This window comes from Camelina sativa, chromosome 16 (genome assembly GCF_000633955.1).
Source record: "Camelina sativa cultivar DH55 chromosome 16, Cs, whole genome shotgun sequence".
NCBI classification, from domain to species: Eukaryota; Viridiplantae; Streptophyta; class Magnoliopsida; order Brassicales; family Brassicaceae; genus Camelina; species Camelina sativa.
The window spans coordinates 25,454,601-25,475,567 of record NC_025700.1 but is presented as its reverse complement, the minus strand read 5'-3'; the positions used below and the strand labels follow the sequence as shown (position 1 = coordinate 25,475,567).

At 36.8% G+C, this 20,967-nt stretch overlaps 5 protein-coding genes and 1 long non-coding RNA gene across 19 annotated transcripts in view; 3 read left to right on the top strand and 3 right to left on the bottom strand.

The window, feature by feature from the left end:
- LOC104752425 lies at window positions 1-3,774 on the bottom strand. Of its 13 annotated transcripts, none has more exons than XR_761965.2 (17): window positions 3,512-3,772; window positions 3,336-3,408; window positions 3,183-3,251; window positions 2,947-3,101; window positions 2,774-2,835; window positions 2,341-2,680; window positions 2,169-2,250; window positions 1,912-2,074; window positions 1,717-1,812; window positions 1,323-1,627; window positions 1,151-1,222; window positions 961-1,046; window positions 654-711; window positions 415-478; window positions 275-334; window positions 130-148; window positions 1-33 (listed from the first exon to the last, which is right to left on the bottom strand). It is a non-coding gene; the product is annotated as an uncharacterized LOC104752425 (long non-coding RNA). The 13 variants fall into 13 exon arrangements; XR_761970.2 differs by having other exon boundaries at window positions 2,341-2,569; XR_761969.2 differs by having other exon boundaries at window positions 2,341-2,418; window positions 3,512-3,770.
- Window positions 4,531-5,059, top strand: LOC109129553 (uncharacterized protein At3g43530-like). Its single transcript, XM_019237848.1, has 2 exons — window positions 4,531-4,674; window positions 4,808-5,059. Exons 1-2 carry the CDS (start codon window positions 4,531-4,533, stop codon window positions 5,057-5,059), a joined length of 396 nt encoding a protein of 131 aa, XP_019093393.1.
- On the top strand, window positions 9,888-12,318 carry LOC104752424 (putative receptor-like protein kinase At1g80870). The gene has a single exon (XM_010474553.2). The coding sequence runs from the start codon at window positions 10,014-10,016 to the stop codon at window positions 12,120-12,122; it is 2,109 nt and encodes a 702-aa protein (XP_010472855.1). The 5' UTR covers window positions 9,888-10,013; the 3' UTR covers window positions 12,123-12,318.
- LOC104752422 (pentatricopeptide repeat-containing protein At1g80880, mitochondrial) lies at window positions 12,418-14,861 on the bottom strand. Its single transcript, XM_010474552.2, has 3 exons — window positions 14,228-14,861; window positions 12,917-14,140; window positions 12,418-12,804 (listed from the first exon to the last, which is right to left on the bottom strand). Exons 1-2 carry the CDS (start codon window positions 14,818-14,820, stop codon window positions 13,090-13,092), a joined length of 1,644 nt encoding a protein of 547 aa, XP_010472854.1. The 5' UTR covers window positions 14,821-14,861; the 3' UTR covers window positions 12,418-12,804; window positions 12,917-13,089.
- On the top strand, window positions 15,042-16,024 carry LOC104752421. The gene is made up of 2 exons (XM_010474551.1): window positions 15,042-15,315; window positions 15,658-16,024. Exons 1-2 carry the CDS (start codon window positions 15,156-15,158, stop codon window positions 15,747-15,749), a joined length of 252 nt encoding a protein of 83 aa, XP_010472853.1. The 5' UTR covers window positions 15,042-15,155; the 3' UTR covers window positions 15,750-16,024.
- Window positions 19,220-20,967, bottom strand: part of LOC104754042 (magnesium transporter MRS2-10) — an 8,992-nt gene continuing 7,244 nt past the window's right edge. For both annotated transcript variants that reach the window (XM_010476202.2, XM_019237894.1), the window contains 4 exons: window positions 20,390-20,925; window positions 19,843-20,304; window positions 19,687-19,734; window positions 19,220-19,600 (listed from right to left, as the gene is read on the bottom strand). In XM_010476202.2, the coding sequence (XP_010474504.2) occupies window positions 19,370-19,600; window positions 19,687-19,734; window positions 19,843-20,304; window positions 20,390-20,925 (1,277 nt within the window). In that variant the 3' untranslated portion in view covers window positions 19,220-19,369. The remainder of the gene's footprint in view (window positions 19,601-19,686; window positions 19,735-19,842; window positions 20,305-20,389; window positions 20,926-20,967) is intronic.

The following is a 20,967-nucleotide window of genomic DNA, read 5'->3' as shown; positions in this document are numbered from 1 at the left end:
AGGATATTCTCGCAATCGTTCTTCAGAGGCCTCCTGTGGGATATGAAACAAAAGAACCGTGAGAACAGATGAATAGCCCTAGAAAAGAGAAAATAACGAAAGCCAAGATAAAGAGGAGAACTCACGAACCAGCTGTTGTCCTAGTAAACTGATAAAAAGGAAGAAGTTGTCAAGTATCAGTTAAGATATATTACTTGTACAGACGCACAGATGCAATAGTTAAGGGAATAAAGTAAAATTACACAAAGAAGGACAAGAAAACAAACAAACAAACCTTGGATAGTGGACGAAATCTCCTTCAAGATAGGGGCCATTGCTTGGCTGGCTCTTGAACCTGCACGAGAGAGAGAACAAAATCATCAGGTGAAAGTCAATGGAGAAGAGAGATAACAAACCATGACCGAGTAATTGGACCATAGATAGATACTCCAGAATAAACCGTGGCTTTGAGTTCGAAGCTCCAAGAATTCTAATTCTCCTACAGAAACATATTAAAAGAAAAATCTCAGTCGCATTAATTATGATCTAAATTGTAACAAAAACCCGACAGTGTAACGTAACGCTTACCTGTTGAGGTAGATGGTGGCAGATAAAAATAAGGGAGTAAATGTAAAAATTACACAAAGAAGCACAAGAGTACACAACAAGCAAACCTTGGATCGTGGCAGAATCTCCTTCAAGATAGGGGACATTGCTTGGCTGGCTCAGAACCTGAGAGAGAGAACAAATTGAAAAAACGTGAGAAGCCAGAATCTGTCGTTTTGTATGGTAAAAGTAATTATAGCCAAAGGGCATGATGCAAAATATGATAAGATCAAACTATAGACACATAATCATACTCAAAACCTAAATTTCAAATTATATCTCGTCATGATCACAATTACCAAATTATTTAATCAGATGCTATATAGTTACACAAGATGGTGGCAGATAAAAATAAGGGAGTAAATTTAAAATTACCTGCATTGTCTCCATAAGATCTACAGGAGGCAAACATCTCGACCGGCATTTCAGTATTTAAACTCCTCAGATCCGATACAATAATGCTGGAAGTTTTTGTATATAAAGTTAAAAGATATATATAGTAAGAGCAAAACACAACTTACCTTCTCTTTTGATAGACTGTGGGAACAGCAGTAGAAGCACTCACCTCCAAAACCCGACAAAGTGGACCACCATTAAGCAACGTTTTCATGCAAGCTAGGCCATTCAAAGTCCCATCCTGTAATGCATCAAAACAGAGAATGCGTAAGATCCACTAAAGTTGATTTCTTTCATCTATAAAAAGAGATGAATGCATCTAAGAGCTACATTTTTTTTACCTCCACACCAGCAGCGAGCACAGATCCCTTTGGATTGAACGCAAGAGACAACTGTTGTCCTCCAACATCTTTTTAACTCTTTAAATATATTCATCCGACTCTTATTATCCTCTCGTGGGCTCTCCTGGCAAATGCATAAGATCTGCTGCACAACACTTAAGTAGGTCAAGCAATGACTCAGATAAGAAGAAAAAAAAACGTTGCCACTTGCAGCTTGTCCCGAGAGAGTGAGAGTTGCTGTCATGTGGACAGAGCAAGGTCCTCCGATCCACACTTGCAAAACGACACTGGCTTGCACCATATCTCTAATTCATCAAAGATTCAGAGAGTTGGAAGACAACAGAGTTATATAAAATATAATGAAATAATCTAACATGTGGTGAATGTTACTTACACAGATGGTGAAGCAGGAGGATTACGAAGAACACGAACTTGTTGAGGTATGTTATGAGACTTTCCAATTTTCTTCAAAACCATCTCGGATCTGCTTCTGCACAATTTAAGAATTTAGAAGAAACGTCAGATAGATAGAAAGAGAGCTCCTACCTAGTCTTAGCTAAGAAGTTAAATATCACAAAAATTTGTATACCTTGGTCGGAGTTGAAGATGAGATTAGTTGTGGAGAGAAACGCCAATGGTCACAACAACAATAAGGTCCAAGAGATTACCTGAAGATGTAGCGCAGAGAAGACAAAAATGATTATCAAAGTTCAAGACCATCACCAACCGATCAAAGCATCCTCCTCCACAATCTAAAATATATAATAGCGCGAAGAAAAGTTAAAATCGCATGAACACAATATATAAAAAAAAAGGCCTTGAACGATTCAAATTAAGAAACCAAACCCTAGAAGAAAAATCAACATGAATTAGAGTGACAACGATCAGTCAAATCCATCACCGATCAATCATAGCATCCTCCACAAATCTAAACCAACAAAACAAAAACGGCAAGTTAATAACATGTAATTAAAAAAAAACCACCGAACCAGAGATGGGTTTAATTAGAAGAAGGAACCTGTGAGAACGTGCCTGAAGATATAGCAGCATGGAGAAAATTACGCCATGATCAGATCATAATTGCGTTCCAAAACACCTGCAAAAACAAAGAAAGAAACGTAAGGAACAGAACAAAAAACGAAAGTAAAAGATGTATTAAGAGGAAGAAACAAAAATCGAAAGTAAAAGATGTATTAAGAGGAAGCGTTTCCATCAAAGCCTGTCAAAGAGGCTTCAGGTTCTTGATGCTGCATGGGATATATAATAAAGGGAGACTGTCAAACAGGCAACAGGGAGTAACGACAGATCAAAGAAATCCTTCAAGATATAATGAGACATGACAGCAAGAAGAACGTCATCTGGAAAACAACACAAGAAACAGAGGACCAACAACTAGCCAAAATTAAATGAAACAACCGATAGGCAAAAAAGGTGTATAGATGTAAAGTAACCTGAAAGTTGAACTCAGAAATCAAACGCACTCTCCCACACAGGAACCTTAGTTCCTCGTTATCTGCATCAAAGAGAGAAAGAAGTTTTTTCACTTATATAGAAAGAAATTAAGAAAAAGGGGTTAAGAGAAAGAACACTACCTGACTAAGAGTGTCAAAAGAAGAGAGTGTACCTTTGGGAGACTTGGTCTAAGACCTTCAAGGCAAACCAAGAATTCCAACCAGCATAATCACGAACAATGATGTCAGCTTGTAAAATATCTGCAATAAAAACACACACATAAAGGCACAAACTTTATCATATCAGTCCCTCCGGTGCCTCCACGATCTGCATCAAAGAGATATAGATTCATTAAAAAGACATTGAATAGAAATAATAGTTAAAAAGGGACAAATTTTAAGAACAAACTCGTGTAGGGGATAATCTGTGGATCATCGATCTCTCATCTGAATGTCGTGTACACAGCAAGAACGTCATCTGGGGAATAAACACAAGAAACAGAGGAGCAACAATTAGCCAATATTAAATTTTTTAAAAAATGCAAAAAAGGAAGAACACTACCTGAAGAGGTAGCGCAGAGAAGACAACGATCCATCAAAAACCATCACCCACAGAGCAAAGCATCCTCCACAATCTACAATAACAGATCCAAGAGTTAAAAAATAAAATCAGATGAAACATAATAATAAGATCAAAAGTATAGACTTTGAGAGAAGATGATCGAACAAGACAAAAACCTGTCGCAGGTCTGTGTTACTTTGTCATCAAGTTAAACATGATAAGACAGAAGGGCGAGCCGTGGCATACACATCTTAATCGCGTACATAGGAATTAAGAATTTATGAAAATCAAATCGTAGTAATGCGTGAAAATTCAGAAGCTGGGGTCGGGAGCGATGATGATCGGATCATAAATTCGATATCAAAACAGTACCTGCAAAAGACGAATAGGAAACTTACTTAGTTAGTACGAGAACCAAAACAAAAACATTAGGAGTTTAACCAATCATAAACAAGACTGCATAGAATAAATAACTAAAAAATATAAAATTAGTCTTAAAAATTATCTAGAAAATTGAAAACATCTTATATTATGAAACAAGCAAAAAACTCTAAAACATTTTATATTAAGTAACGGATGGAGTATTAACATTAAGAGAAAAGCCCAAGTACAACATTAAAAAAGACAGCCCAAACACTCTAGACCACGTGATAATGATAAGTTTGTGGGACACGTGTATATACTCTCCACAATCTCTGGACTAAAATCTAATATATCCTTGCAATCAAACTTCTATTCTCATATCCCCTTCGATAATAACAAACATATATATATATTTTTTTTTAATCAAAAATATGGTTAAAGACAAAAAACCCTAATATCCTTTTGTTATTTACAGATCCAACCACCTTATACCCACCCAAACCCACAAAATTCGGACAATCCACTTAAAATCGGATCTCCTCTTTAACAACCAACTTTTCGAATTCCTTCATTCACGAAATCCCCTCTCCCTCGATCAAATCCCGCTTAATTATTCTTCTCCCTCAAGTGCAACTAAGGATAACTCGATTCTGGGTAAGTTGAAATCGGTTGGTGTTTCTCGAATTTGGGTTATTTGTTTTTCAAAATCGGTAATATGGGTTTCGATTTTCGGTAATTTGGTTTTCAATTTTGGGGTTTCGTCGATTTCTTTCATGAATTGGAGTGAAGTGGAAGTTGAAATCGGTTTTTTTTTTTGTGTGCAAGAGTCGTAATGGTTCGTACAAAGAACCCAAGCTATGTGGAAAAATCGAATCCCCCAGCAGATCTCGAAAAAGAAGGAAATCGTGGGGATGAATCTGAACGTGATTCCGATAAGACGAACTCAATTGAGAAGTCAAATGATAAGGATTCATCGGTATGTATCTTCTCTATATTGTATAACCGTTCAAATAAGAATTCGTTCTAAAAAGTATAACTGTATAACTTAGGAAAACTTAGAAAAAGTATAACTTAGAAAAACTTGGTATAACTAGATATGTGTCTTGCAGGGATCTGAGGATGAATGCGACGTAATGCAACCTCTGAATATGTACTTCGATTACTCCCAGTATACGAAGCCTTTCAAGATGTCTGGAAAGTGTTTTATTTCAGAGACGGTAAACTTATTAGGCGGTCATCTTAAAGAAGAGGAGTTAGATTGGTTTTTAGGGCACCCACAGTTCAAGCATTTCTTCCATATGCTTAAGGATTCGAATCATAAGTTGATGGGTTTGTGGATGTTGTTGCTTCACACGGTGTAAGAAGGGGACGGGACCTTCCGTTGTCGTAAGGACTCCTATTATAACAAGGCAGAAAAACTCGAAAAAGCATGTGAACCTTTATGAGTCAGTATGTGAACTTTTATGAGTCAATATGTGAACTCTTTGGTTGTTTTTATGGTTTTTGTTAAGTACTGGGAATGTTTAACTAGGTACAACTCTCTTTTTTTAAGTACAATTCTCTTTTTTAAGTACAACTCTATGTTTTTAGGTACAACTTGGTTGGAATGTTAAAGTAAGTACAACTATGTTTTTAAGTACAACACTCAGTTTGCATCAAAATTTATGTTGTGTGTTTAAGCAGACAAAATAACACACAAGAACAAGACAAATTACCGGCAATCGGCAAATGGAACCACACAAACGATACTTAGTTGTACCATTACAAAGAACAAGTTTTACTTAGTTGTACTATTACAAAGTACTACGTAGTTGTACCATCTTCCAAGAACAAGTTCTACTTAGTCGTACCATCTTCCGAGACATACCACAAGAAAACATCCAAAAAAAACGAGAAAACATATTTTCTTAATTTTCTTCATATCTCTGCTCCTATCCATCTTCAGCTGTCTATATTAGATTTCAAGATTTGAGATGACCCAGAAATCGCAAAAACCCAGAAATCGAAAACCCAGAGAGAGGAATCGAAAACCCAGAAATCGAAAACCCAAAAAACCCAGAGAGAGGAAATTTTGTTTTTGTTTTTGGACCCAGAAATCGCAAGAGAGAGGGAGAGGGGAGAGGAATGAATTTTTTTTGGACCCCCCAAAATCGCAAATCGATTGGAAGCCCTAGATAATTCGCTCCAATTTAATTTTTCAAAAATTAAAATTTTGTTTGACACATAAAAAACACGTGTAGTCGCCAATTTAAACACGTGTAGCCGCCAATTTACACATGTGTAGCCGCCAAAATGCACTAGTTGTTCCAAGTTTTCAGATTGTACCGATCTTGACAAGTTGTACAATTCCGAATTTTTTATTGTAATTAGTTATACCATGTCAAAACCCAATAATTTTAGTTGCACACATGGTTTATGGTTAATTGAGATACATTTACACATGTTCATGCGATCATATGTTTGAAAACATAATTTTCTAAACTTTTGTAATTATATGTGGTTTACAACGACAAAGTAACCCTTAAAGTATAAGGTGTTTCATGATAAACCTTGAATATGATGAAAATTGTTATGACAATTCTTTCTTTCAATTAGTAATGTATATTTAATATTTTTGTTGTTAATTATTTATACAATTGTCATATTTATTTTTATTTGAAAATTTATAAATAATAATATAGTTATTTTTTTTTTTTAATTATCAATTTTTAATTATAAAAGTTTAATTACAATTTTTAATTATAAATAATAATATAATTATTTTTGGCAACTAACCTAAGGAAGATAATCACAATTTAACTGAAATAAGTTTTCCCTTAAAGATAAGCAAACATGTCTATCAAGATAATCCACAAAAAACAAACACACACAAATGACAATAGTTGTACCGAGGGAAAAATAAGTTTTACTAAGTTCTCCAAATAAGAAACTAAGTCCGAGAACCCTCACTATCAAACCAGCTCCTACTCGAATTTTTCTTCTTCTTCCTGCGTCCATGTTCTCCGGCTGATGGAATCCTTTTTGTTGGTTTTCTTCCTCTTTTTGTGACATAAAAATTAGGAAGAACAATCTTAGCACGTACATCGTCACGGACCATCCACATAGACATGATAGGAACTGGATATATCGTCCTCGAATACCCCAATGCCCACTGCTCCATCCAATGGTGTGCCTCTCCTTTTTCTCCTCATTGTACTTGTATCTGACCTCAAGCACGTATGCGTCTTGACATTAAGTGAACAACGTACAGTTCCTCGACTTTGCTCATCCCCCTGATTTATTTCAACATCATTCACGACTTCCACATGCAAAACTTGGAATTGATCTGGATTCATTTCCAAATAACACATCAGATCATCATCATCACGTATGTGTATCGGTCTCTTAGGATGCACTGATTCGGGAACGTAACTCAATTTTAGCTCAGTCATAGTTTCATCAACCTTTGCCTTTCTGCATATTTTCTGAACCAATGCAGAATAACTGACCTCTTCAATAGATGTCTCCATTCTAAGAGATTGATGAACTTTTTCTCTTGAAATCCATCTTAGTTCATTTTCCCTTGTTGCATAATATCCCCCGTAATCAAAAACGATGATTATCCGACGATTATTATTCATTGTGCCTGAAATAAATAAAAAAACTCACATTGGAACCTCTGTCGTGTAAATAGTATTACCAAGTTGTACCAAACTTGTGCTAGTTGTACCCGTCTAAGTTGTACCAAACTATTACCAGTTGTACCAAATACTAGCTAGCGATTGTACCCGTATCAGTTATACCTAGTCTACCAGTTGTACTACATCGACTCCACAAAATCACTATTTATTTCGGAATATTTTTACGATTCAGTTCGAATGAAGTGTTAGAATCCACTTAGTATGCGACCCATTTCGACACTAATACAAATGAGAATAAATTGAATGAGCATTCAAGGTATATACCCTAATTGCTTTAGGATGAACCTCAACAACACAAGAACTCTAATTGCATTGGTAAATAAATGTAAGAATATCACCTGAATCTTTTGCTTTGCTTTGTTGTTTGCTTCAATCCCAATCTTTTGCTTTCGTTTAGAATCAAATCGATTTTTATGGACTCGATTTGTATCGATTGGAAGGGGGAGAGGAGCAACAGTGGGGGGAACGAGGACGAAATCGGAAGAGAGAGAGGAGAGAGAGGGGAGAGAGAAGGAACCCGATTGGTGGAGAAAAATTGATGGGATCCACATGTTTTTCTTTTTAAAATTTTTTGATTTATTAAATAAAAATGGGTTAGAGTTAAGGGTAAAAATGAGATATGTTGGTCAACTCTTTGTCAAAGGGTATTTAGACCACAAAAGGGTATTGATGAATAAACTTTTGATTGCAAGGGTATTCTAGAGTTTGGTCCACAATCTCTACACCGGTTCCTAAAAAGATCACAAAAGTCCGGTGAATCGGTCAACGTTACCCCGGAACAGAACCACCGATCAAACCTACCTTCTGTTTTCTCACCAAACAATCATCAATCTTAAAAGTCAAATATTGAATCATTCATCCTTGGAAAAAAAAAAAGCAGCGTAGACAATTCTAATTAGCACATGAACTGAGCTTTTTAACCAAACCTTAGGTAAAGGCTGAGAAGGTGGTTTCGTCGCCAAATCAGTCATCAGAGAAGGTCAAGTCCGCGAGGGGTAGTCGCCTTCGATCGCTGTATCTCCTCCGTTCGAAGATTCCACCGCGGGATCTTCGTCGTTTTCGGACTTCACGTTCGCTGACCCGGAGGAACCGCCGCAGATAAGTATCCGTCGTACGAAATCGATTGGGATTATTAGATTCTAGCTAAGAGGGGCAAAATAGGAGTTTCAGCCTCTTGCAATGGAGGTTTTTGTGAAATTTGCATGACTGGCCCTTTTATTAAAAAGTAATTAATTATGGTTTAGGTCTTAAAAATTTCGTATTTGTTAATATTTTCGGTATTATTATGGTTGTTGTTATAAGAAGATAAACAAAAGTGACTAGGGTCGAATTTACGAAGAGCACTCTCAATCGTGTCTCCTTCACCAATTTCGAAAAAGAAAAAAAAAAAATATATATATATATATATATATATATGATTATAATGGTTCAAATCGAACTACTGTAACTCTGTAAGGGCAATTCACAACAAAAAAAGACAGTGGTGAATGGGAGATTCTTTTTTACTCTGACTAATTCTCTCTTTATTATTTTTTTTTTTGAACAAGGAAGATTTTGAAAATCTGAGTGCACATGACAATTGTTGGTCCACAGAGACGCCCACTTACGACTTTAGCACATCATAAAGAATGGGACATCCCATAGAGTTATTTTTGTTTCCATACGAACGTGACATTTATATTTGTCGTAACAATACCAGAATCGTTATGGATCTTTCTATACCATAATACTCGCAAGTTTTTGTCGACATCCCTTGAACCATATCAAAAAAAAATCCATTGCAATCTTTGAGATTCGTGTACGTTTTGCCAAACAGCTATAATGTCCTTTTCAATCGCAAGAGTGTGAATCAAAAGCAATGCTCTTCTTATGCTTAAGTATTAGTTTAATGTATGCAAACTGCAAAAAGGGGGCGGGTGGGATGTGTGCATATTAAAGATATGGGGCAAAAGTACAAAATCTATAATTTATGCATAACTCCCGAAGCAGTCAAAGCGGATCTTGAACACTTCGCCACTCAACTCGTTTAACTAACTGATTTCTTCTCTTTTTTCTTGAATCTCGTTAACAAACTAACTAATCTCTTCACTGAGTTACCCTAATTATCCGAATATTCAATCCATATCTTAACGTAGCAAGTAAACGACGACTAGGACAAAATAAAAGAGAGTACAATTAACAAAAACAAAAGAAAAGAAAGTCTAATCTTAACATTACTATGTGATCCACTACCAAAAGCAAGTAACATCATCATTATAAACAACATTATCATTTCCTTTCTTGCTTTTTTAACTATAATTTTTTTTGTCCTTTTATATTTTTGTCAAATCCATCCTCCACTATAAAAATAACCTTTTCTTTTTCTCTATATGTAATTATTACGCAGTTTGAACCTCGATTTTCTCAGTATATAATTTGTTTTGAAAAAAAAAGAGAAATAGTAGTATAATTTTTAATTCTCAAAAGTAAAAACTATAAAGAAATAAATAAAAGCAAACTCATGAAACAGCTTTTTTCCTCTTAAAACATTCTCAACGACTATAGCTAGTAGATATAGGTTCAGGAGTTAAAACCTGATCAGAGAGAAATATACTGAATGTTCCATAAACGATTCCATCTTTGAACAGAGAGAGACATGCCTTCAAGACCAAATCCAACCCGACCAAAGCTAATCATCAACAGAACAAAAACTCTCTTCTTGATTCTCACAATCTCATCCTCTCTTGTAATCTTCTTCGCAATCCTCTACTTCATCTACCACCTCTGGACATCTCTTCTCAACCGCTCTAGAACCATCCCTTTCGACGTTGCTGCGTCGCCACTAAAGCTCCAGCTCTTCTCTTACAAGGAGCTCAAGCTAGCGACAAACGATTTCGACGAATCCAATGTGATTGGTAAAGGCGGCTCTGGTACTGTGTTCAGAGGCATTACTAGAGACGGCAAGCTTTTCGCGGTTAAGAGACTCGACAGCCTCTCTCTTCAAACAGAGACCGAGTTTCAGAACGAGTTACAGATTCTTGGCGGGTTAAAGTCGTCTTTTTTAGTTACCCTTTTAGGATATTGCGTCGAGAAGAATCACAGGTTCTTGATTTACGAGTATATGCCAAACAAGAGCCTTCAAGAGCTTCTGTTCAACGAGGATGGAGACTCTTGCTTGAATTGGGAAATGAGATTTAGTATCATCCTCGATGTAGCGAAAGCTCTCGACTTTATGCATCTCGGATGCGACCCGCCAGTGATTCATGGAGACATCAAGCCTAGTAATGTTCTTCTTGATTCTGAGTTCAGGGCAAAGATTTCGGATTTTGGCTTGTCTAGGGTTAAAGTGGAAGGAGGTTACGGTGTTGATCTGTTCAGCCAAGATTTGGGGAAAAGTCAAGAACTGTCGGCAACGTTCGGAGGAGAGAGCACTCCTCAGACCGCTGTTGGTACTCCAACGCATCATGAGGTTGACTTTGCTCTTGCTCTACAAGCTTCTTCGTCTTCCAAGAACAGTAGAACAAGCCGTAACATTAAAGGAATGAATCTGAATCCAATGAGTCTAGCAATGGAGGGTGAGACAAAAGGAAAAGAGGTTTCAAACGATGGGGATGATTCTAAAGTGAATCATGTTGTGTTGTCATGTGAGGAGGATCATCATGAGTTTGATCAGGGCAAGGAGATGAATTTGAGTCCCAATTCGGTTCTTGATTTAGGGAAAGGATCTAAGCAATGGGGGAGAGATTGGTGGTGGAAGCAAGAAGGGAGTGGTGAACTCTGTAGTAAAGATTATGTTAGAGAATGGATAGGGAGTCAGATTGACACGGTGAATCCTGATTGGGATGATGAGAAGAAGATCATCAGTAGTACCCCTGAGCTGGGAGTTTCAACTAGGACGATCGATAAAGATGAGTCTGGTTTGAATGAGTCTAGGTTTGACACTCTACAAGAAAAGTTTGCGAAAGAAGAAATCAACGGAAAGACAAAGAAGAAATTGAAAAAGAAGAAGAAGCATAGGAATATGGAGGAATGGTGGAAAGAAGAAGAGCATCAAGATGAGAGAAATAACAAAAAGAAGATTAGAATTCTGAGGATTAAGTTCAAGAACCGTTTAAAAGTTCCACATTTTCGTTACTGTTTCCATCAAGAAGGTGAACACAGCGTGCAGGACCGAGAAGGAGAAGCGGGGGGAGAGTTTAGCTTCAGAAAGGGATGGAGAAGGAAAAGCAATAGCAGCAGCAAGAAGAAGAAGAACAACAACAATAGATCAATGGGGAGTGAGATGTGGAGTGGGGATTTGTTCAGCCGTGAACTAAGCAGCACGACGAGTATGAGAGGCACATTGTGTTACATAGCGCCAGAGTATGGGGGCGGTTGCTGTTACTTGATGGAGAAAGGTGATATCTACAGCTTTGGAGTACTGATTCTAGTCATAATCTCTGGTAGGAGGCCATTACACGTCCTTGCATCTCCGATGAAACTTGAAAAGGCGAATTTGGTGACCTGGTGTAGGCAGTTGGCTCAGTCAGGGAATGTTCTTGAGCTGGTCGACGAGAAATTGAAGGATGGGTATAACAAGGAAGAAGCAGGATTGTGCATTAACTTGGCTTTGGCTTGTCTGCAGAAAGCACCTGAGTTACGGCCTGATGTTAGTGAAGTTGTGAGAATCTTGAGAGGGGAAATGGACATTTCGTCGATTGCTTTCGAGTTCTCTCCATCGCCACCGGCAAAATTTTATGGCAGTAGATCGAAACGGAGAAGTTAAAACAGGCCAATGCAGAGTAGTGGTTCGAGGTTTGATCTGATCTTTTCATTTTCGAAATTGTTGGATGTAACTTGAGAGTTTTAACCTTTGAGAATTGTATTATGTTGTAATGATTGTAAACTATATATATGAACCAGATGCAAATTTCATCAAAACCCAGAAGAATAGATACAATTATAGTTCCACTTTAATTTCATCTTAAGAAATCTTTCGATTTTTCATTTCGTGTTTAATTGGTATGCTCTCAAATATAAGCAAGTTATAATAACTAAGGAATCAATTTTCAGAAGCCTGCAACTAAAGTAAGCCAGTCATAATCAAGGGACCCTTAGCTTTTTGAAATGGAGGAAAATGATGGTTCCTTGAAAGGTGGCATGAAAACTGCAACACTCAAAAGAATTGAAGGTCATATCACACTCATCACTGGTTCATGGGTCATGACACAAAAGAATTATAAGAAAAAAAAGTCCAAGGACCAAAGAACATAGAAAAACGACAATGAGAGCTCTGAAGATCTTGCCTTTAAAATACACTGAACTCAGCGTTGGCCTCTTGCACGGTCTGGTTCATACCATAACACATTGAACTTCTAACTTATTGTAACTGGAACATGCAGCGATGCATGGACGTGCAGCAATCAAGGATAACAATAGTTTCTGACATGTAATCCGGAGAGAGATTCCTGAATCAGCATGGTTGCAATTTGCAAATGATTATTAATGCAGATTATTTGATACTCTTTTTTAGGAATAAATCAGCATCGTTGCAAATCTGGTGAATGGAAGAAAGATTACCTGGAAAACTGCACGGCGGATGTAGTGAAAGCAGGCAAGCCAAATAAGACAGGTGGGCTGGGAACGGAGATTCTGGACTAGTGCAGATTGAGATTGCACATATCACAGTTCAGAAGAGTGGAGACCGTGAGGTCTGAGAACTGATACATGAGTGATTGTTTGATCCACATTTTTCAAGTCTTACCCCTATCTGATTCTTTTTTGTATATTGATCGTTGACCTTTATGGCCACCCCGAGAACCAACTCTTCGAAGATCTATTCTCTTGCTTTTTCTGATCCCCTTCACCTTTTGCTCTTCCAGCAATTTCTGGAGCTTAGGATTTCCTGGGAACCCCTTTGATTTCATGTCTGAATATATTTCTCTGGCCTTTTCAAGCCACCCACATGTCAAAAGGCCCTGTATTGTTGCCAAGTAAAGAGCAGAATTAACCACTATCTCAAAACGATCCATTACTGCCCAGATCTTCAAAGCATGTTCCGGTTGCTTTTCCTTGAACATATGTCCAAGAATGAGAAGAAATGTCTCTTCTGTAGGACCTAAACCAGAAATCTTCATTTGGCCTAAAACCTCTAAAGTTTTATCGAAATCTACAGCCTCAAGGAATGCATGAAATGTATCGACTGTGAGACTTAGGTTCTCACTTAACATGGTTGCCAATACATTCCTGGCTACATCCAGCTTTCCAACCTCACAAAGTGGGCGTATCATCGAGTTGTAGGTGACTGAATCTGGCTTTAAACCTTCCTCGTTCATCTTATCCAAAAGCTTCATAGCTTCGTCAAAACAATTCTCACGGGTCATCACATAAACCAAAGAATTGTAAACGTCAACCCCTGGAGCCAATCCCCGTTTCTTCATTTCATCGTAGAGCCTGAGAGAATCAAAAAGGTTCCCACCTTTAGAGAAGCAAGAGATCATGTGAATGTAAGAGTCACTGTTAGGCGTGACACAATAATTCCCCATCTCTCGCCAAACCCTCTTTGCTTCAGTCACATCAGTCCAAACGTTACACCAACCATTAAGAATTATGTTGAATCCCTCAACGTCCACAGGAAAGAGCTTTTTGCTTGCAAGCATGAACTCTTCAGCTTTTTCAATGTGTCCATGTCTACACAGGACATATAACAATCCTTGAAATGCTTCATCATCAGGAATGTGTTTAAACTTATCCATAATATCAAATGTCCTAATAGCTTGGCTAGTATCATTAGCAGCAGCATATCTACATCAATACCAAGACAATCAATTCAATACCTAGTAGTACAAATCTTTCTATATATAGCTCAACAAATTCAACAAAAAAGCTAACCTGTCCATCATGAGAAACATGGCCTTTCTAGTATCTCTTGAAACGTTAAACATATCACGGACCAAACACCAAGCAATGTTGAACTTCTGGTGATTACCCAAGACCCAGATCATCAAATCACAAGCTCGCTGATCATCACAGCCGCGTTTCTCACCCCACTTGAATGCTAGAAAGGCAAGCCTCCATTCATCTCTTAACTCCCAGATTAAAGAGTAGAAAGAATCATGATTTAGATCGAACGACGAGTCCTCTAGAGAAGCCATGGCTTCCGCCTCTGACTCTAGCTCAGAGACCTGTCTGATTAGATCAATCAGACCCTGTTCTACCGGAGCCAAGGCTCGATTGATCTCTAACATGTCGGAGATGATTTGGGTCGAGAAGAAGCGGTTGGAGGAGATAAACCGTGGTACGTTTTGCGTGAAGATTTGAGAATGCACAAGACCTGTTCGATGAAATGCTGAAGAGAAGGAATGATTTTGGAAAGATGAGCTCAAAAACGGTGTCGATACTGCACGTAGCAGAGATTGACATTTAACAATCCCCCATAGTGGCGTTCGCGTTAGTTTGCGAGCAATGGCAAGAATCGCAGCCATAGCTCTCAATAGGGAGTGAGAAAGGTTTGATGGAATCTTCTTTTTTCCAAAGCTGGTGACTTTAATTATGGGATGAGAGATGAAATTATAAAAGTTGATGGGGCTAATAACTAAATAGATAGTAAATACGGGGTCTAAAATGGTAATAAAAAGAAAGTTATATGAATGGGCCTAACAAAGGCCCAATTTTAGATGTTTGTGTAAAACCTCAGATAGAGATGGTACGGTACGGTACGGTGGTGTTTCTCGGAGAAATCCAATTGCTGATAAACCCTAGAAGAAGAAGGAATCTGAATTGAAGAAGTTGAAGCTGAATTCGTAGTAGAGATTGTGAGATGGGAAATGATAGAAATAGCAATGGAGGTTCAAATTTGGGAGGAGGAATTAGGGCGAAGATGGAGCACTATGTTTACAGTGGGGAGAAGAAACAAGTTTTGGCTGGGATTGGGATTATCAGCATCATCTTCGGAATCCCATGGTATCTAATGAATCAAGGTTTGTTTTTCTTTTTTTTTTTTGTGTGTGCGATTTGAATTTCATAAATCTACTTAATAAAGCTTCAAACTTTATATTTCTTATAGCAAATGCAAACCAAGTGATAGATTTAATGAACCAAATGGAGATTGATTATATATATGAGAAAATCAGTCACAATGTTTATCTTGTTTGGATCATACACTTTTGCATGCATGGATTCATTTGCACACAGTATTTGTTTGCTTAGATTAGAATCTCTCAATGGTATATGTGTCCGACATTTTGGTATATCTCCTTGTTTGTTCGGTTCCTTTTTAGGCTCTAATTGATTTTGGTTAAAAAAACATGGGTTTCTTTCAGGATCAAAGCATCGTTCTCACCAGGATTACTTGGAAAAAGCCGATAAAGCTCGAAAAGCACGTCTCTCATCATCTTCATCCTCGGATAACTAGGCATCGAGTCTACAGTGAAAGAGAGTCTCACAAGTTATTTTTTTTTTTACGTGTTTCCAGAGAGCTTTCTCTATGGTTCCCCAGATGGGAAGAATTGTTGATCGATAACTGATTTTATGTTAAGAGTCGTGACTTTTAGATTAAATTGTGTCGTTTAGTTATAAAACCACAAGACACATCTATTCAGTTGTTGTGTCTGTTTGCTACGTATATAAACCTATTGTATCATGGATGTAAAACCACAGTTTGAGAACAATAAAAAGTTCTTTCTTATACTGAGTTTCTTATCACAATCGATACAAGATTGTGATATATTCAGACTCTGTCTTTTCTCTTGTTTTCTTACTCTGTTGGAACCAAAACTCTAACAAGAATGAGGCCACCCACAACGTTTACTTCCTGTATTCTTCGCCCAACGGTGCAATACTACACTTGGGCTCATGCATACTCAGATAGAAACTCATTTAATGCACAACACTATCAATAAAAATGACTTATGACTTATGAGCCATGACGCCAGGATGATTCTATGCTAATCTTTTCTGCTTCGGCGGTTGTATGTATTCTGACCTTTATTTTTGATTGAGGAAGCATACCTCAAGAGTTTGCCTTATTGGAGTGAAATAAAACTAATTATTACCAAGAGTTAAAAGGTATTGAAGTACCTCCCATGTAAATACAACTCATAGTTGACTAGTTGAGGCACAACACATTTGATCAACATGGACGGTCTAAAAATTGCAATACATTAGTAGCACAAATACACTAAGATATAAGAACCACTAATCAAGCAAGATAAATTATCAACCTTTCGCGCAGCAGCTGCAGCTCAACACTATTAGCTGTCATATTCACAATTCCTGAATCAAACCTTCCTTCCATCCGGGAATTATCGTAATGTAGTTATCCAAAGACTACTGATTTATAACAATGAAATATTTAAGGGTAACCTTTTTTTGGATATACACATAATAAATACAAATTAACATGATTGATGGATTTTTAAGTATCCCAACAAAAAAAATTATATATTGCCTGTTTCAATTTAATAATATATTTATTTTAAAAAAAATATTTTCACTATATAATAATATAATTTTTTATATATTCGATAATATAATTTACATTTGTCTAATTTCCATAAGTTGTTTTTTGAAAAATTATTAGAAAATGTTAATTAAGGAGGTGACTAATTTCTTTTACTTTTATACTAGTTTATTTTATTTCCATATATATATATATATATAACCCAACTAAATTAGTGTGGAATTATGGATAAAAAATCCTAACAAAAGAAGCCATTAGGGTTTCAGAATTACCACCTATCCTCTTCTTCTCCTTCTCTCATAAGAAATGGGTTCCGAAGTTGAATAAAAAAAGATGGAGTTGGAAGTGGATGCAATAGATATTTTTGTATAATTGATTTGCCCTTTTTTTAACATAATTTTTTTTCTAGAAAAGATGGAGTTGGAAGTGGAATCAAAAGATATTTTTTGACGAACTAGCTTTGCACAAACTTCAGATATACAACAGTAGCATTTCCATACATTATGAGATCGAGTTTGGTTAAATCGCGTACATCATAAAACCTACCATCTATTTTTTTAGGAATTTGATATTTTTTAAAATTGACATCGATGGCGGTCAATGAAAAGTTATTAAAGTACTTCCCAGAAGACCGTAGAGGTGGATGGGATAAAATGTTGTGGAAAGGTTCCAAATGAGAAAATCTATATGGTGATGGACCTCCTCCAAAAGGACCGAACCTCCAAAAGTACCTCTAAAGACAATGCGATTTACTGAGGGGACTAATTTCTTTTACTGAGGGGACTAATTTCTTTTACTTCCATACTAATTTCTTTTATATATATATATATATATTTAAGTATCTTAATATAGAAAATTAAAAATATATTAATTAGAGAGATGTCTGATCATGATTAGTCGTTTAATAGTTTAGGTGGACGTCCTAAGGATTATAATTTCAAATTATTAATATTGTTATAGATATGTTTTACCGCCAACCTATTTATGTGTATTGGCAAGACGAACTAGCTTTGCACAAATTTCAGATATACAACAGTAGCGTTTCCATACATTATGAGATCGAGTTTGGTTAAATCATATACATCTCATAAAACCTACCATCTTTCTTTATATGAATTCGACAATTTTTCAAATCGACGAATACAGTGGCTATTAGAAATGGAGGACAAAAATGAAAATGGTCAAAAAATGATATTATTAATTAATATGATGGTTAAAAGTTAATTTAATATATAATAATTGTGTAAAAGACAACAAAAATAAAATAGCCAAAAAATATGTATTTTAAAAAATAGGTATATCAAAAAAAGGCATTTCTAACAGTTTATCTTCTTTAAAATTAGAACTTTAAAATATTATAATTTTTTTAAAAAAATTAGAAGTTTTTAGCTTTAAATTTTTATGATAAATATTAAAACTTTCAAAAGATATTATAAATCTGAAATAAATTGAGTGAGAATGACCTTCAAACGGCGAAAAACGGATAACTGGTCAATTCGTTAAAGTCAATAGTCAACCCAAACTGATCAACAGACAACAGTCAAACGAGCATCTTGTTAGTGAGCGAGCATCTTGCTCACAAGTTCTTTTAACATATAGAAGGAATACACAAAGCTGGTTTCCCTCCACAACTTCCAGACTCCTATCTATGTCCTAGCAATCCTACATGCATAAAATTGTGAGTCACTAGATTGTTCTTTTCACAATACAATCAATTTTTTGTTACCTTATTAACTGCTTCAGCCTTCCAACTGAATCAAGAAGCAAGAGACCTTATCATCAAGACTTCCATTTGTGAAAAATGCACTCTTTACCCGGAGAGAAAAGTGTTCATAACATATGTAGTTTTGGACATCCGGCACATGTTCTTCCAAAAAGAAATATATATGTTGCCCTTGTTCTTTCTTCATTTGCAGAATTTATGCTGAGAAAGGCATGTCGCATCACTTTTGTTTGATATATAAGTTATATATAACTGTCTGCATCTCTCAATTCATAGATGAAATTCTAGTAATTGCTATAATACATAGGACCATGTATCAGAGTTTGAATATTAAAACTCTAAAGGTCCTTCTTGTTGCTTCTGTATGTTTGGTGTCGTTTCATTTATCTTCAAGAATGGTAAGGTTAAGAAGTTCATGAAAGTGATTCTAACAAAGCTGCAAGAAGGTAAAAAGTGAAGGTGGGATATTTGGGAATGATTGGGAAACTAGCTCAAGAGTTTCCCAATCATTCCCGAAAGCAAAGTGATTTGGTAAAGAAGAGCACCACATATGCATGCATGTTGTGACAAAAGCAAAGTGAGAGGAGTTGAGTGTGTGATGAAGAGAGTGAAAGACTGATCCCAGAGCTTTAATGGGAAATAAATGGTCATTACAATTGGGGATCTCTTCCCAAACATGCTTCACTCTCTCTCTTTCTCATTTCAAGAAGGTGCTTCAAGTAATTTGTATTTCATCCTTAATGACACTGTTTCATCTTTATATAAAAAGGTCACAGACGATTAATGTATTAATTTAAGTAACATAAACAGTAAACACAATCGTCTACGTGTCAGGGCAGTTATTATGTCTTCACAGAGGCATGAGTCTTCTACGTTTGTAGAACCAGACGAATGCCAAAAATATGAGAAGGCCGCACACTCCAGTGATGGTCAAAACCCATTTGAAAGCACCTTGCTTTTCAAAGAAATCTATTTCAAAATTCATCCCAAAGATCCCTGCTACAACCCCAAAGATGGCTACAACGAATGTCGCAGTAGTTAGCAGCAGCTCGAATTGGATCAGCTGATTCCGTACGTTATCCTGCAAATTCCGAATATTTTTCTTATGGTTTTTTCTAAGCAAACAAGATATATGTATGACAAAGATCATGATTTTTGAGGGAATACCAACTGTATGCTGATGAAATCCTCGGTATCATCAATGTACTCCTTTAACTGAAGAAGAGTGAAGAGAGTTGCAGATAATTATAAACCGCTTTTAACTGCTATTCAATAACAAGATGATGAATGAACAAAAAGATGCGGTTTTTAGTTTTATGTTACCGAGGTTAGCTTGTTGAGAGTGCTATCGATGACAACAAAGTATGCTTCCAGCAACATCTCTAGCTCCTCTATATTCTCGGTTGCGCCTTCTGAGCTCCTAGCACTGTCATGCCGGCTCCTTACAACGCTCAAGCTTTTCTCAAGTCTACGGGTCTCAGGAGGAGAAGAAACAGGAGAAACTGGCGCAGACAGAGAAACACAATCATTCGATCTGTAAACAGGTAAAGACTGATCACCATATAAAGATCCTTCCATTCTCTTCTTCTTCTCTGTTAGGTACATTTCCGCCATATCCCCATCATCGTCCATTAGCTGTTCAATCTCATCCCGAACCTTTTGAACTCTTCTCGTCAATGCTACAAGTCTGCTCTTTAGTCTACGCGCACGCTCCAAGTTTAAAGTACTGATCTTTGAGGTAAGCTCATCCAATAATGGGTATGCCTCAATCTCTAACTCTGAAGCCTACAAAAAAAGGGTTAAAAGTAAAATCTAACTATTAATGCAGAGCATACACTAAATTCAATTAAGTTCTGAATCGATCACTAACCTGGGAATCAAGGAAGGTACAAGCAGCTTCAAGGGCAACTTCAAGAGCCCTAAACTCGAAAGGTAAATAATCAGGGGATGAGTTCTGAAAGACATTGTCTAAACTCCTACTCCGACTCCTCCTGCTGAAATCAAGAGTGTCCTGATTCCAAACCTCAGTAACAGAACTCGCCTTTAGCCTCTGCTGCAGCTCAACAACATACCGAAGCACATAGTTGTCAAGGGAATTCAAGAGCAAAACCTCATCAGCAGTAATGATACAACGGATCTGCTCCAAGTTAACAACAATAGCCTTCTCTCTGCCAAGGATAGTGGAGGGATAGACAAACAAAGGATCAAGGAGCCTTAAATCACGAGCAGGCAAATCACATCTACGCATCATAGTGAACTTATCGACCTCAATGAGCTGAGAATTGGCAAAAGTATCAACACGAATCCAAGACTTGAGGCCTTGGCCACGCTTCTTGAGACCCAAAACATCAAGTCCAAGGAGAGGTTGTCTCCCTGATGGAGAAGGACGAGAAGCTGCTGCATCCCCTCTAAGGTTAATAGCTGAAGCAGGTCTTGGAGGAAGCAAAC

What these genes read in the sequence shown, in the direction of transcription:
- LOC109129553 (XM_019237848.1), top strand. Translation starts at nt 4,531, where the DNA reads ATGGTTCGTACAAAGAACCCAAGCTATGTGGAAAAATCGAATCCCCCA. An exon ending in CAAATGATAAGGATTCATCG is followed by an intron (nt 4,675 to 4,807) that starts GTATGTATCTTC and finishes TGTGTCTTGCAG; the next exon opens with GGATCTGAGGATGAATGCGA.
- LOC104752424 (XM_010474553.2), top strand. Translation starts at nt 10,014, where the DNA reads ATGCCTTCAAGACCAAATCCAACCCGACCAAAGCTAATCATCAACAGA.
- LOC104752422 (XM_010474552.2), bottom strand. Translation starts at nt 14,820, where the DNA reads ATGGCTGCGATTCTTGCCATTGCTCGCAAACTAACGCGAACGCCACTA. An exon ending in ATGTTTCTCATGATGGACAG is followed by an intron (nt 14,141 to 14,227) that starts GTTAGCTTTTTT and finishes GTATTGATGTAG; the next exon opens with ATATGCTGCTGCTAATGATA.
- LOC104752421 (XM_010474551.1), top strand. Translation starts at nt 15,156, where the DNA reads ATGGGAAATGATAGAAATAGCAATGGAGGTTCAAATTTGGGAGGAGGA. An exon ending in ATGGTATCTAATGAATCAAG is followed by an intron (nt 15,316 to 15,657) that starts GTTTGTTTTTCT and finishes GGTTTCTTTCAG; the next exon opens with GATCAAAGCATCGTTCTCAC.